Source organism: Esox lucius, chromosome 7 (assembly GCF_011004845.1).
Source record: "Esox lucius isolate fEsoLuc1 chromosome 7, fEsoLuc1.pri, whole genome shotgun sequence".
Classification (NCBI taxonomy): Eukaryota; Metazoa; Chordata; class Actinopteri; order Esociformes; family Esocidae; genus Esox; species Esox lucius.
This window is the reverse complement of record NC_047575.1, coordinates 9,381,926-9,397,685: the sequence shown is the minus strand read 5'-3', so window position 1 is coordinate 9,397,685 and position 15,760 is coordinate 9,381,926. Positions and strand designations below refer to the sequence as shown.

Sequence of the window (15,760 nt, the reverse complement as noted above, 5' to 3'; positions counted from 1 at the left end):
TTGAAAGTGTAATAAACTATATTGTGTAATGAGACAGGTTCTCTGTCTTGCCTCCTTGTAATAGTTATTTCTTTGTGAATTATCACCACACATTGCTTCCTGCTCTGGCCCAGTTCCCCTACCTTTAGTCCTATGGCAGAAAATGTTCACATCTGTTATTTTTATATCCTTGGCAGATAGCAAATACAGCTTATTTTTTGTTAAGGTCTTCAAAGTTGTACATTCTTTGGACATGTGCTTGGTGTGCTTTGGTCCCAATGTTGTTCAGCTAGTATAGCATGCTGCTTACAATATGAATGGATGAATTGATGACTAAGCCAAACATTACATATGGTGTTTTTATTTGGTTCATTGACTTATCAGCGGAAAACATGCATATATATCACAGAAAGACATAGTGAATTGACAATGATGAACTTAGTACTTCCAGACTCCCATTGGGTTGGAATCATTTATGTAGTGGATTTTATCCACAAACCAATTATGTTGTTTTATACTGGATGTGATAATTAATTCCATGGTTTTATGTGTTGTGCAGGTAAATGGTAAAGCTGTTTAGTATAATGTATGTGCTGTGCAGAAAATAAAGGCTCAAATTGACAAATCTACTGAAAACTAACAGAAACATGTGTCTCTTTAATAGCCAGACAGACTGACATCATGGATATGAGAATATATGTGGTTGTTGACACCATTTTTATTATGTTACAGTTTCTTCTTTGTTTGGTATGTTGGTATGGTATGGCTTTCAATCTGGGCAGCTTTCATCCGCTTTACTGTGCAGTTCCTTTTTCCTAGTCTTCTGCTGGGCATCTGGGTTGGAATCTACTCAACCTCGAAGGTAATGTCTTTTCTGGGGATTCACAAACCATATACAGTAAATTATTGCTGTTCGTGTCACAGACAACAATAGCAAAAGGTGTAGAGAAATCCTGTGATAAGAATTATTTCTATTCAGTCACCTGAGTAATCTACAGTTGTTGGAACTTCATTGAAATACACATGTTGGGGCCTTTATGCTTATGTTATGCCAGGCTTAGCAAGGTAGTAGTGAAGCCTAAAACTGGGGATGCACCGATATCACTTTCTCCTTGTTGATACCGATTCTGATTACTGAACTGTGAGTAGCTGCCGATACCGAGTACTATCCAATACAGATATTTTTATTTCATTGACAAGCTATGATCGCCATAATTATTTTACATTACTGAATTATCATACAATGTTTTATTGTCAAATGAATATTTTCGAATATGGAACGTACAATGTCAAAGCTTTTAGGCTCTGTGCACAAGCGTATGGACGAACTTCTGCTTTAGCCAGATCTCGGCATATCATTTTCCGGTTTACTTAAGGCGATCACCCGCGTCGCCCAAAATTTCAGTTTTTAGTAGATGTCTCCAAGACCTGCCTAAAATAAGCATTAGTGATGTCCATCGAATTGTTGATGCCTGGTCCCCTGCTCCAACAAGCAAGCGGAACAAGGGATTCAAACTCTACGTATCGCATTATCTGCACAACTACGAGGGTAAGTAGTTTACTGTGGTGTGCCGGCCAGCTATCGGCTAAGCTAGTTAGCGACGTAGTCCTTTTTAGTGTAGTATTAGGCAGGACAATAGAATGCATAAAAATTCACCCTAGCCTCAAAAACAGCAAAATAACGCTGGCTGACCTGAAACGCTAGCGCGTCCCCATAGCAAGTAAATTGAAACGAACCTTTGTTCAGCCTCTTCAACCTGAATGAAACTTAAAATTCCATAGCATCAAAAAAGCACCAAAACAGGTCTCCTCTTTTATTTTACAACTGTAACCTAATTTCACAATGAAACTGAAAAATAACAACTGGAATAGGAAGTAAACATCTGGTCCTATATGGTATTGTGCTTAAACCTGCGTTACGTGGAAGTATATAAAAAAACGCTAACTATTTCTAGTCAAGCGTTTGAAGTCATTGAATGGCGCAAGTATTTAAGTATATAAAAAATTGGCTTTTCTGACTATTTCTAGTCTAGCGTTTGAAGTCATTGAATGGCGCAAGCCATATTTTATTAAAAAGAGGACATTCTCCTGATTAAAATGATGCCCCACTTGTACCTTGAAACTTCAATGAGTCACGTACATTATATTTCTTTTTTTTCGTACAACAGCATCACTCATCTTGTTGTGAGTTTAGGTGTTTACTAATGCGGATGACCCCTCCAAGAACTGCCACCTTAACGTGGTGGAGGGGTTTGAGTACCCGAGTGACCCTAGGAGCTATGTTGTCTGGGGCTATATGCCCCTGGTAGGGTCTCCCAAGGCAAACAGGTCTTAGGCGACGGGTCAGACTAAGAGCGGTTCAAAAACCCCTTAATGATGATTAAAATTATGTGTACCGTGACGTCGCCCGGTATGGCGCAGCCGGGGCCCCACCCTGGAGCCAGGCCCGGGGTTGGGGCTCGTATGCGAGCGCCTGGTGGCCGGGCCTTCCCCCATGGGGCCCGGCCGGGCTCAGCCCGAACGGGCGACGTGGGGTCGCCCTCCCGTGGGCTCACCACCCACAGGAGGGACCATAAGGGGCCGGTGCGAAGAGGATCGGGCGGCAGTCGAAGGCAGGGGCCTAGACAACCCGATCTCTGGACACGGAAATTAGCTCTAGGGACGTGGAATGTCACCTCGCTGGCGGGGAAGGAGCCTGAGTTAGTGCGTGAGGTTGAGAGGTTCCGATTAGAGGTAGTCGGGATCACCTCTACGCACGGCTTGGGCTCTGGAACCACACTCCTTGAGAGAGGATGGACTCTTCACCACTCTGGAGTTGCCCATGGTGAGAGGCGGCGGGCTGGTGTGGGTTTGCTTATAGCTCCCCAGCTCTGCCGCCATGTGTTGGAGTTTACCCCGGTGAACGAGAGGGTCGTTTCCCTGCGCCTACGGGTCGGGGATAGGTCTCTCACTGTTGTTTGTGCCTACGGGCCGAACGGCAGTGCAGAGTACCCGACCTTCTTGGAGTCTCTGGGAGGGGTGCTGGAAAGTGCTCCGACTGGGGACTCTATTGTTCTACTGGGGGACTTCAACGCCCACGTGGGCAACGACAGTGACACCTGGAGGGGCGTGATTGGGAGGAACGGCCCCCCTGATCTGAACCCGAGTGGTGTTCAGTTATTGGACTTCTGTGCTAGTCACAGTTTGTCCATAACGAACACCATGTTCAAGCATAAGTGTGTCCATCAGTGCACGTGGCACCAGGACACCCTAGGCCGCAGGTCGATGATCGACTTTGTTGTCGTCTCATCTGACCTGCGGTCGTATGTCTTGGACACTCGGGTGAAGAGAGGGGCGGAGCTGTCAACTGATCACCACCTGGTGGTGAGTTGGATCCGATGGCGGGGTAAGAAGCTGGACAGACTCGGCAGGCCCAAGCGTACTGTAAGGGTCTGCTGGGAACGTCTGGCCGAGTCTCCTGTCAGAGAGATCTTCAACTCCCACTTCCGGCAGAGCTTCGACTGGATCCCGAGGGAGGCTGGAGATATTGAGTCCGAGTGGACCATGTTCTCCACCGCCATTGTCGAAGCGGCCGCTCGGAGCTGTGGCCGTAAGGTCTCCGGTGCCTGTCGAGGCGGCAATCCCCGAACCCGGTGGTGGACACCGGAAGTAAGGGATGCCGTCAAGCTGAAGAAGGAATCCTATCAGGCCTGGTTGGCTTGTGGGACTCCTGACGCAGCTGACGGGTACCGACAGGCCAAGCGGGCTGCAGCCCGGGTGGTTGTGGAGGCAAAAACTCGGGCCTGGGAGGAGTTCGGTGAGGCCATGGAGAAGGACTATCGGCTGGCCTCGAAGAGATTCTGGCAAACCATCCAGTGCCTCAGGAGAGGGAAACAGTGCCCTACCAACGCGGTTTACAGTAGAGGTGGGCAGCTGGTGACCTCAACTGAGGATGTCGTCGGGCGGTGGAAGGAGTACTTCGAGGATCTCCTCAATCCCGCTGTCACTTCTTCCATTGAGGAAGCAGAGGATGAGGTATCAGAGGTGGACTCGTCCATCACCCGGGCTGAAGTCACTGAGGTGGTCAAGAAACTCCTCGGTGGCAAGGCACCGGGGGTGGATGAGATCCGCCCAGAGTACCTCAAGTCTCTGGATGTTGTGGGGCTGTCTTGGTTGACACGCCTGTGCAACATCGCGTGGCGGTCGGGGACAGTGCCTCTGGGATGGCAGACCGGGGTGGTGGTCCCTCTTTTTAAGAAGGGGGACCGGAGGGTGTGTTCCAACTATAGGGGGATCACACTTCTCAGCCTCCCCAGGAAAGTCTATGCCAGGGTTCTGGAGAGGAGAATACGGCCGATAGTAGAACCTCGGATTCAGGAGGAACAGTGTGGTTTTCGTCCGGGCCGTGGAACACTGGACCAGCTCTATACCCTCTACAGGGTGTTGGAGGGTTCATGGGAGTTTGCCCAACCAATCCACATGTGTTTTGTGGATTTGGAGAAGGCATTCGACTGTGTCCCTCGCGGCATCTTGTGGAGGGTGCTTGGGGAATATGGGGTCCTGGGTCCTTTGCTAAGGGCTGTCAGGTCCCTGTACAACCGAAGCAGGAGCTTGGTCCGCATTGCCGGCAGTAAGTCAGACTTGTTCTCAGTGCATGTTGGACTCCGGCAGGGCTGCCCTTTGTCACCGGTTCTGTTCGTAATTTTTATGGACAGAATTTCTAGGCGCAGCCAGGGGCCGGAGGGTGTCAGGTTTGGGGACCACACAATTTCATCTCTGCTCTTTGCAGATGATGTTGTCGTGTTGGCCCCTTCTAACCAGGACCTTCAGCATGCGCTGGGACGGTTTGCAGCCGAGTGTGAAGCGGTGGGGATGAAAATCAGTACCTCCAAATCCAAGGCCATGGTCCTCAGTCGGAAAAGGGTGGCTTGCCCACTTCAGGTTGGTGGAGAGTGCCTGCCTCAAGTGGAGGAGTTTAAGTATCTAGGGGTCTTGTTCACGAGTGAGGGAAGGATGGAACGGGAGATTGACAGACGGATCGGTGCAGCTTCTGCAGTAATGCAGTCGATGTATCGGTCTGTCGTGGTGAAGAAAGAGCTGAGCCGCAAGGCGAAGCTCTCGATTTACCAGTCAATCTACGTTCCTACTCTCACCTATGGTCATGAGCTTTGGGTCATGACCGAAAGGACAAGATCCCGGATACAGGCGGCCGAAATGAGCTTTCTCCGCAGGGTGGCCGGGCGATCCCTTAGAGATAGGGTGAGAAGCTCGGTCACCCGGGAGGAGCTCAGAGTAGAGCCGCTGCTCCTCCACATCGAGAGGGGTCAGCTGAGGTGGCTTGGGCATCTTTTTCGGAAGCCTCCGGAACGCCTTCCTAGGAAGGTGTTCCGGTCCCGTCCCACCGGGAGGAGACCCCGGGGAAGACCTAGGACACGCTGGAGGGACTATGTCTCCCGGCTGGCCTGGGAACGCCTCGGTGTCCCCCCGGAAGAGCTGGAGGAAGTGTCTGGGGAGAGGGAAGTCTGGGCATCCCTGCTTAGACTGCTGCCCCCGCGACCCGGCCCCGGATAAGCGGAAGAAGATGGTATGGTATGGTATGGTAATGCGGATGAGTATTAGTAAGTAAACCGGAAACTGCAATACCGACTTCTAGACAAAAGCGAAAGTTCCTCACTACGCTGGTACACAGAGAGTCTATTAAAATGTGTGAAAAGACACTCCCAGGAAAAGCAAGACATTTGTGGAAATTCTATAGAAATGTGAAATGGGAACGTGAATATGTATTGGACAAATAAGTCACTGCAATGAAAACTAGGCATTGATAAACTGACAATTTTCCTAAAAGCATTTTCTTATCAGTATTTGATTAAAATCATGAAATTCCACGTGAACTGCCACATTTGGCTTGTTGTTGTCCAATTACAACGTGATCGAAGTGGCACTAATGTTAGGCTCTTTAGGAGATTGAAAATGAAATTAAAAGGAAAGTCCGTACAACACCAAACAGGTAGCGCTTGCTATTTAACTATGAATGGATTTCTAGATTATAAACCTCAGTTAAAATTGATTTTGCCTGGTGCTAACTTTGGTGTTAACTAGCATCAACCAACCGTAGTCAACTTAGCTAGCGTTAGCCGACTAGCTAGCCTAAAGTTCTCTACTGTCAACCGTTGAAACACTTCCTTTGCAACATTTGCAACTACTAGTTTTGCTAGTGGCTGTTTCAAATATAAAGTAATTCCAGACTGCAGATGTAATTGTTATTGGTATGAAGTTCACTAAGCATGGCCGGCATGTTTCTGGTCTGCCCATCATCAACAACTTACGAGGTGTTTTATGCACGTTGTTATTAAAATGTATTATTACATAGACTAGCGCCAACACCCGATCCCGTATTTTTGGCCAGTATTGGACAATATCGGAATGTAAAACTAAAATGCTGCTTCATTCTAATGAACAGGTAATTCACATAAAAGACGTGTGTTGTTCATTGGAGTCTAAAAGTCTATCAGATAGAATCTCACCTTCACTTTAAGAGTTTCTACTCCGGGAGGCCTCTGTAGATCATAAAGGAAACATAAGAACAACAAAAGCTCATGAACCATTCCAAAAGAAGTCCAAAATTAAGTTTGAAGTTGCACTCTTTTTTTTAATAATTTCAGCCACTAGCTTTTTTGAAGTAGTGCTCACGAGCTAAAGCAATACCTTATTTTTCGTGTACAATGCAATCAAATTGTGTACTATGTAAAAAATGACCTGCTGAATTATTTATGTTACAAATCAAATTCGTAATACATGTTACAAACTTTACATTTTGATTCTGAGGCACGTATTTAAATGTACATTTACTAAACCTGGGATTTTATTTTATACTTACACGTCTGCTCATTTACCAGGGTTTGTTAGAAGCAAAAAGAATTGAAAGATTACATTAGCAAAAAATGGAATAACAAAACAGCTTTGAATGAGTAAAGAGTCATTTCACCATCACTACATCGGTTTCAGTTCAAATGGTTCATAATAGATCCTATTATTCAAACTGTTAGTTTACCTTGGGGTTTGGGGTTCATCAGGATCAGAGGGAGCTCCACCTGTACATCACTGGCTGTGAGACCACCCAACAAGCTGAATCAAGGTAAAAAAACAACAATATTGGTTCAAATAAAAATTAATCTCTGCACTGGTATCCAAGGAAAGACTTGATGACGCTAAACCTTACCCTCCAGAAGACACCATCAAGTTGACCTTGATTTTGTAGGAGACCAAGATTCCCAGCACTTCTTTATCCATACCGGGTCTGATACTGATTGTGGGTGAAAGGAGATGACAGTGAGTGATGTACTCAGGTAGTTTAGATTGTGAATGATACAAAAATGTAGACTCACATAGTGTTGGATGCCAGGTTTGTGTCCTCGTCTTTCAGTCTGCCGTCCAGGGCCAGACCACGCTTCTCCTTGTTTTCTACAAGTAGAGGGGTGATGGCGAGGGACCCTTCAAATGTGCTATTGGCATTAATTGTCTCTCTGTAAGAGAACATTGGAGATGTTAGAGAAAGAATGATCAGGAAAGAAGCACCAAAGATGAGGATGAGGAATAGGTTGCCTTGGAATGGGTTTCTTTCTTACCCAAACTCTTGACTAAGTACAGTTTTGGTGTATTTGTCTGCTGAGTAGAGCACCACATCCGTTGTCTGGTCAACTAGAAGAAAGAGCCCACTGTTACCGAATTGAGTAGATTATTTCCATTCTCACATTGACTGTCAGTTGTAATAAACTCACCTGTGACCTTAATTTTGGTCACAGTTTTTGAAGTTTCATTATTGACTTTGACGTGGACCTTGATCGGATCTCCATGGTAGTAGATCTGATATCGGTAAGAGAAAAAAAACAAAACATTTTGCATCCCCTTTTCATAACAAATTACATCACTGTTGCTACAGGACTCTAGTCTGTAGAAGTGGACTCACCTCCTTATCCAGACTGGCCTCCAGGTGGACTGGCTTGTCAGACATCATGAAACTCTTACAGATGTCTGCCTTGGGCCCAGGGCCTCCAGTAGCATCTGGAGCAAACTGGATTTTACGGATTATCAGACGGGCAGTGTCTCTACAAAGAAGGCAGGAAGAGTAGCAAAAAGTACAGAAGGAGACAGGTTGGTGGAGATGTAAAAAGACTGCCAGAAAGAAGCAGTTGTTTTCGGATGTTGGGATTGTTTCGTTTTATGCCTGTGTAGTTTTTCATTAAACAAGACAAGGCTTAGAATGGCTGCTCACTTCTTATCAAGCTTCTCTTCGGGGTCTTCCACATCAGCGATGTAGGTCTTGACTTCAAAGTCCACGCCACAAGCCTAGCCGCACACAAGAATGTCAACATAAATATAATGTATCATGGGATTTGGGGTGAACTATAAGCATGACGAGGCTCTAACCTTCCCAGTATCGTCTGGTCCTGGCTGGAGTGTGACTGAGCAGGGAAGGTTAGTCTCAATGTCAAAAGTGAAGGCATGGCCTTGCTCCCCAGCCTTCTTGAGCAGGCATTCGTGCATGGGAGTAAGGGTGGGTTTGTGGCCAGCTTCAGGGTACAACTGGATGTGCTTGATCCAGATGTCTTTCCTGAAGGACAGCCCGATGACATCCAGGTCCTCTCGGCCATAACGGAAGGCACAACACAACTGCACAAAGACTGAAGAAAACAGGATGAACGTTCACTAGAGTAGAAACATGTCAAAGAATTGCTAACGTTTGTGCGTAAATAGGACTGTAAAAGGTTACCTTTCTTGCCTCCGAGTTCTGAAGGATCAATTTTTACCACACCCTCTGCAACAAAGACAATCAAGATTTTAAAGATTTGTCCCTCAACACATGTCTAAACAAAAGACTGTGGAAAAGTGCAAAGTACGAATAAAAGACGTACCAACAGGGTCTACTTGCTGAACATGATCAACATAATCCCTCTTCCCCAGGTAAAGGGTAAGCTGAGTATAAGAAGAAATACATTGTCACAGTATGCAGCGTGAGCCCTTTCCCTGTAATCACAAATAGCGATGGCCTCAATTCACGTTTCAAGTGTAATCAAGAAACAGAATGTTCACTTACAGCACCATTTCCAGAGGTTTTCTTGTAAACCCTGACAACAGATCACAGAAAAAACAAAAAACATTCAAATTTAGCAATTTAACTAAATAATTAAATGCACTTTAAGGATTAAACACATGGTTCAGTTTAGTAAATCCTCAAATGTTGTGTAAAAGACACATTTCACAACTCTTTAAAAACAAATCACTGACTTTAATTTCCAAAATGTTTCCTGAGTTTTGCGTATGTGTTTGTCAGGCCATACGGAGAACAGCGGGATGGATCAGAATGAGGTATTAACCATTGAGAATGGTGTTACCTAACGGTCTGGATTTGACCTGAGCTGTAAGCCCCTCTTGCATGAGCGACCGTTCATCACATAGTGCTTGTGGTGTTCACAGACGCTCAAGTCAACGCTGCACTCTTTCCTGCCTCCCTCACTAATCCTGTTCTTCACAGTATTCCTCTGTGACACCTATTAATTGACTTACACTAGCAACTTATGGCAAGCTGTGTTTTAAAGCCCATGTGAAAAAAGACGATTTAATGTAGTCCTTATGTGAGATGACAGCCCTGACATAAACCTAATGTCCACTGACAAACTGAATGAAACCTTTGGGAATGATTGCACTTGAAAGAATTAACATGCTGAATTAATCTCCTCCACCAGCAATATGATTTAGAGCAGATAGACCTGCAAGAAATAGATACACTACCATTCAAAAGTTTGTGATGACTGAGAAATGTTCATGTTTTCCATGAAAACATACAAACCCGATTAAAAAAAAGTTGGGACACTGTAATATTGTGAATAAAAACAGATTGCAATGATGTGGAAGTTTCAAATTTCAATATTTTATTCAGAATACAACATAGATGACACATCAAATGTTTAAACTGAGAAAATATATCACTTTAAGGGAAAAATAAGTTGATTTTAAATTTCCTGGCATCAACACATCTCAAAAAAGTTGGGACAAGGCCATGTTTACCACTGTGTGGCATCCCCTCTTCTTTTTATAACAGACTGCAAACATCTGGGACTGAGGAGACAAGTTGCTCAAGTTTATGAATAAGAATGTTGTCACATTCTTGTCTAATACAGGCTTCTAGTTGCTCAACTGTCTTAGGTCTTCTTTGTCGCACCTTCCTCTTCATGATGCGCCAAATGTTTTCTATGGGTGAAAGATCTGGACTGCAGGCTGGCCATTTCAGTACCCGGATCCTTCTTCTATGCAGCCATGACATTGTAATTGATGCAGTATGTGGTCTGGCATTGTCATGTTGGAAAATGCAAGGTCTTCCCTGAAAGAGACGACATCTGGATGGGAGCATATGCTGTTCTAGAACTTGGATATAACGGTCAGCATTGATGGTGTCTTTCCAGATGTGTAGGCTGCCCATGCCACACGCACTCATGCAACCCCATACCATCAGAGATGCAGGCTTCTGAACTGAGCGCTGATAACAACTTGGGTTGTCCTTGTCCTCTTTAGTCCGGATGACATGGTGTCCCAGTTTTCCAAAATGAACTTCACATTTTGATTTGTCTGACCACAGAACACTTTTCCACTTTGCCACAGTCCATTTTAAATGATCCTTGGCCCAGAGAAAACGCCTGCGCTTCTGGATCCTGTTTAGATACGGCTTCTTTTTTGACCTATAGAGTTTTAGCCGGCAGCGGCGAATGGCACGGTGGATTGTGTTCACCGACAATGTTTTCTGGAAGTATTCCTGAGCCCATGTTGTGATTTCCATTACAGTATCATTCCTGTATGTGATGCAGTGCCGTCTGAGGGCCAGAAGATCACAGGCATCCAGTATTGTTTTCCGGCCTTGACCCTAATGCACAGAGATTGTTCCAGATTCTCTGAATCTTTGGATGATATTATGCACTGTATATGATGATAACTTCCAACTCTTTTTCTCTGAGAAACTCATTTCTGATATTGCTCCACTATTTTTCGCCGCAGCATTGGGGGAATTGGTGATCCTCTGCCCATCTTAACTTCTGAGAGACACTGCCACTCTGAGAGGCTCTTTTTATACCCAATCATGTTGCCAATTGACATAATAAGTTGCAAATTGGTCTTCCAGCTGTTCCTTATCTGTACATTTAACTTTTCCGGCATCTTATTGCTACCTGTCCCAACTTTTTTGGAATGTGTAGCTCTCATGAAATCCAAAATGAGCCAATATTTGGCATGACAGTACAAAATGTCTCACTTTCAACATTCAATATGTTATCTATATTTTATTGTGAATTAAATATAAGTTTATGAGATTTGTAAATTATTCCATTCCTTTTTTACTCACAATTTGTACAGTGTCCCAACTTTTTTGGAATTGGGTTTGTAAATTAAATTAGTTTGAATAGTAAATATAATTAAATGAATAGGAAATATAGTAATTGACAAGATTAGAAATAATTATTTTTTAGTTCCTTCCAACTTTTCTTTGTCAAAGAATTCTGCATTTGCAACAACTACAGCCTTGCAGACCTTTGGCATTCTAGTTGTCATTTGTTGAGGTTATCTGAAGAGATTTCACCCCATCCTTCCTGAAACACTTCCCACAAGTTGGATTGGCTTGATGTGCACTTCTTATGTACCATAGGGTCAAACTGCTCCCACAACAGCTCAACAGGGTTGTGATCTGGTGACTGTGCTGGCCACTCCATTATTGACAGAATACTAGCTGACTGCTTCTTCCATTAATTTTTCTTGCATAGTGTGGAGTTGTGCTTTGGGTCATTGTCCTGTTGTAGGAGGAAATGGCTCCAATCAAGTGCTGTCCACAGGGTTTGGCATGGCATTGCAAAATGGAGTGATAGCCTTCCTTCTTCAAGATCCATTTTACTTTGTACTAATTTCCAACTTTACCACCACCAAAGCGCACCCCCAGACCATCACATTGCCTCCACCATGCTTGACCATTGGTGTCCATCACTCCTCCAGCATCCAGAAATGCTTTTTCCACTAGTGAATTACATTTTGGACATTTCACGTTTCCATAATGTGCACAATACTGTGCTTACAATTTTCATTATTATGCTAATTGTAGTGAATATCAACATTGTAAGTGAAACATTATGATATGTCCCATTAGCGTTATTTGATATGGTGATATGTTTAGGCAACTATAGGTTAATGAGGCAATAACTGTGATTGGACTGAAATGTGACTAAAACATAAGGGCATTTTGTTGACTAAAATGGCTCAATCATTATTCAAATTATATAAATGTGACAAAGATATTTTAGTATAAATCACGTGATGGTGACGTCCATTTTCCTATTTCTGGGAAAATGGACGCATCTAATACTGTGGCGTAACCATATTACTCCGTGGCGTAACCATATTACTCCGTGGCGTAACCATATTACTCCGTGGCGTAACTATATTACTCCATTTAATACTGTGGTGTAACCATATTACTGTGGTATAACCATATTACTCCATCTAATACTGTGGTGTAACCATATTACTCCATCTAATACTGTGGTGTAACTGCATTACTCCATCTAATACTGTGGTGTAACTGCATTACTTTACATTACTGCTGTTTACATGGTCAAGGGTTTGATTCTTCCGGTTGTGGTTAATTAACATTTTTGGAACGCAAAATGCTTTCTCCCTCCACAAATTCCTGTTTTATTGAGGTTACCCTTTTCAAGTGTCTTCATTATTCATTCATCCTTACATTACTTTGAATACAAAATACAATGCGTCCAAATGAAACATGTCATATTACATTCTGTCCAGCAGATGTCCCTGCTGTACACTGTGTTGGAAAACTTCAAGTAATGAAGCGTTTTTTCAAAACACACCTCTGGTTCAGAAAGCCTCGGTTTCCCATCCATACTGAACACAAGTACAATCCGTAGAAATGACCGCAACTACACTTTTGCAATTCTTTTCAATTCTGAAAAACAGGATATGTTCACTCTTCATTTTTGTGGCATTGACTAAGTTACCTTGAAACCGAGAGGTGGTGATTTAGATCTTCTGTTAAAAAGCTGTGAAGTGTTCTGGATTTCAACACTAAATACTCTTTTCCCTAGCGGTCTAATTGATGAGTTACTATTTAATGTCATGCTTTAATGTCTGGGTGTAGTACTTTCTAAATGTTACCTCTGCTTGACTCCTTATCTCTTATCTACAAAAGTAATTTCTCTCCAATTGGTGTCTTCATTTGGTGGTTAATTATGTGAATTATTTATGGAATAATCCTCCATAGTTTCTAGATAGTGTTTTATGTTGTGTTTCACTTGTTTGTTAATAATGTCTACACTATTCCTGATCTATTTGATGTTATTTCAATGTTCTTTCAAAAACAAGGACATTTCCAGTATTGCTACCCCCTAATTGAGAAAGTTTCTAAGATATATAAGTTATATGGAGCCTGTATATCTAGGCCCTTCACCTCTAACAAGGTCAGACACATTCGTATTTTCCAAGGCCAAACTATGAAACAAAACTTTAGTATTACTACCATTTAGTTACTTTTATGTAGTCTGAAAATTAGGTAAGAGACTCACTTCGCCATTTTTCAGCAATGTCAGGAGTACCTAGGGAAGAGAAAACAAAACATTTAATGTGTGAACTTATGAAAATGACTATTTTAGAATTGCCATATTATCAAGATCACCGCCAGGCATAACCCTGGATCCACCAGTGCGTTAAGGATATCGGCATGCTTTATCAGAGCTGAGTGCTCGGAGGGGTGAATAGCTAATCGGGTGGAATGAGATTACAGCATCACTATGTTCTTGGCTGGGGATTAGCTTGTTGCACCGCTGCTATTGACAACCCTCATCCAATAGAGTGTTCAGAGACACTAACAGTTCCTCAAAGCACTTGCAGGCTTTACACGGTACTGTTATCTAATTCTCTTTTGTCTCACCATCAGTCTAAAAGGAGGCCACTAAAAGCATTCACAAGGTCAGTGTGTTGAATGTTCCTGAAACATTTATATAAGAGTCATGAAGATAATAAAATGTGGTTGAGGTATCTACTTTACTCTGACTGAAATAGACATATTAGTCAACCAGTCGCACTTATAATTTAGATTGCTCGTATTTTGGTACAGTACGACACCATGAACGCAGAAGATGTCGTTGGTGCTGATATCAATATGACTGTGCCACATCGGGCATTGATCTGTAAAGGTAATTCCTGTTCATCGCGTTGTGTGTACAAAGAAAATCATCTTAACATGAGATGACAGTTCAACAAACTAACAGACATTACATTTACTCTGTCAGCTTCATAAGATTTTTTGTATAGAAAAATAGTAGGACATTCTCTTGTGTATGGCAAACCTTGCATTTCCAATAACAGATATATATAAATTAAACTTCACATATTTTACAACCCCTAACTAAATCTGAATGAATTAGGTTTTAGCAAGTTAGACACTAAATACATATGTATATCCTAATGACAAGTTTGAGCATTTCCATGAGATTATAACCTTTGATGCATAATAATGTTCACTGTCTAGAAGTTGTGTTAAAATAATAAAGTAATTGGTTGGCTAAATTGGGTTAGCATTTGCCTGCATTGATTCTGGTTTAAATCCAGTTGAAAACTGTGCTTAAACATTTCCGTGATTCATTCTACATGCAGTTATAATGCCTTCTTTTTTCATAATGTCCTCAGATATCCACAGAGTAAGGTGTTGTCTCATCTTTCTTCCTTCCCACTCCCATATCCAAAACTACACAACTGTGAAGCAAAAAGTATGGCAATGTCTTACCTTTTCCGAAAGCTATCAAAGCCCCACCGATGCTCAAGTTCCTTGCTAGTGTTCTGCGATCAGAGTACACTCTCTGACTGTTGACATCACCATTTATACCTAGACCTCTGCCCCCTCCTTCCACTTACCTATCCCGTTTTTGAAGCTGTTGTCTGTCTCTAAATCCAATTATTCAATTACTAAACATCTTTTTTTAAACACAAATGGTTTAAAAATACCATCAGCCAACCGAAGTAAAACGTGCAATCTGCAGTAAGTCACCGTAGTAATAGTGTCATGACCCCTGTGGTATGGTAAACATGAAGAACAGAGATGTTCCAAAGACCTGGTCATGTGGCTGAAAGTCTAATGCTCATAGGGGATTACACTGAATAGGAATAACTCCATCCTTGTTATTTGACTGCACAACCTTTGGCCTTTGAGGGTGACATAATATTTTGAGTTAGATAAACATGATGTATGTGGTTGGAATCATTTAAATGATTAAATACTGTTAATACTGTGCTGAACTCTACATTTAAAGTTAAAATATGGACATTGGTGAAATCAATCTTGATATGATATCTGTCCTTAAGCACACGAACATGTATTTATATATTTTAACAAAATATAAATAAACTTTATTGGATACACTTATAAGACATAATATTGTTGTATATATTAGACAAAATACTAAAACAAATACATGTTCCTAAAAATACTTTTTCATGAAATTTTAGTAGTAAAAGGCATGTTTTCCAACATTTGATAGCAGTATAATTTTGTTTTATTGAGATTTTAAGACAATATTCATATTTTCTTTTAGTTTTACAAAATGACCTTCAGTATGCTAACATTTCACATTCTACGTTTTATTTTAATTCACTGATCAATATCAACAATATGGATTTGTTTTCATTATTTATCGAACCCAGCATCAATCTCACAATTAGTGAAACAATTGTGGTGTTAAAGGCATTGAGTACCAGT

At 42.4% G+C, this 15,760-nt stretch overlaps 1 protein-coding gene across 1 annotated transcript; it reads right to left on the bottom strand.

Moving 5' to 3' along the window:
- Positions 1–323: 323 nt before the first annotated feature.
- On the bottom strand, positions 324–14,919 carry arr3a (arrestin 3a, retinal (X-arrestin)). The gene is made up of 16 exons (XM_010895234.3): positions 14,792–14,919; positions 13,572–13,601; positions 9,053–9,083; positions 8,871–8,931; positions 8,729–8,773; positions 8,386–8,639; positions 8,231–8,304; positions 7,925–8,063; positions 7,737–7,821; positions 7,584–7,656; positions 7,344–7,481; positions 7,178–7,261; positions 7,010–7,083; positions 6,836–6,839; positions 6,483–6,515; positions 324–853 (listed from the first exon to the last, which is right to left on the bottom strand). The coding sequence occupies exons 2-15, from the start codon at positions 13,577–13,579 to the stop codon at positions 6,500–6,502; spliced, it is 1,086 nt and encodes a 361-aa protein (XP_010893536.1). The 5' UTR covers positions 13,580–13,601; positions 14,792–14,919; the 3' UTR covers positions 324–853; positions 6,483–6,499.
- Between the last annotated feature and the right edge of the window lie 841 nt (positions 14,920–15,760).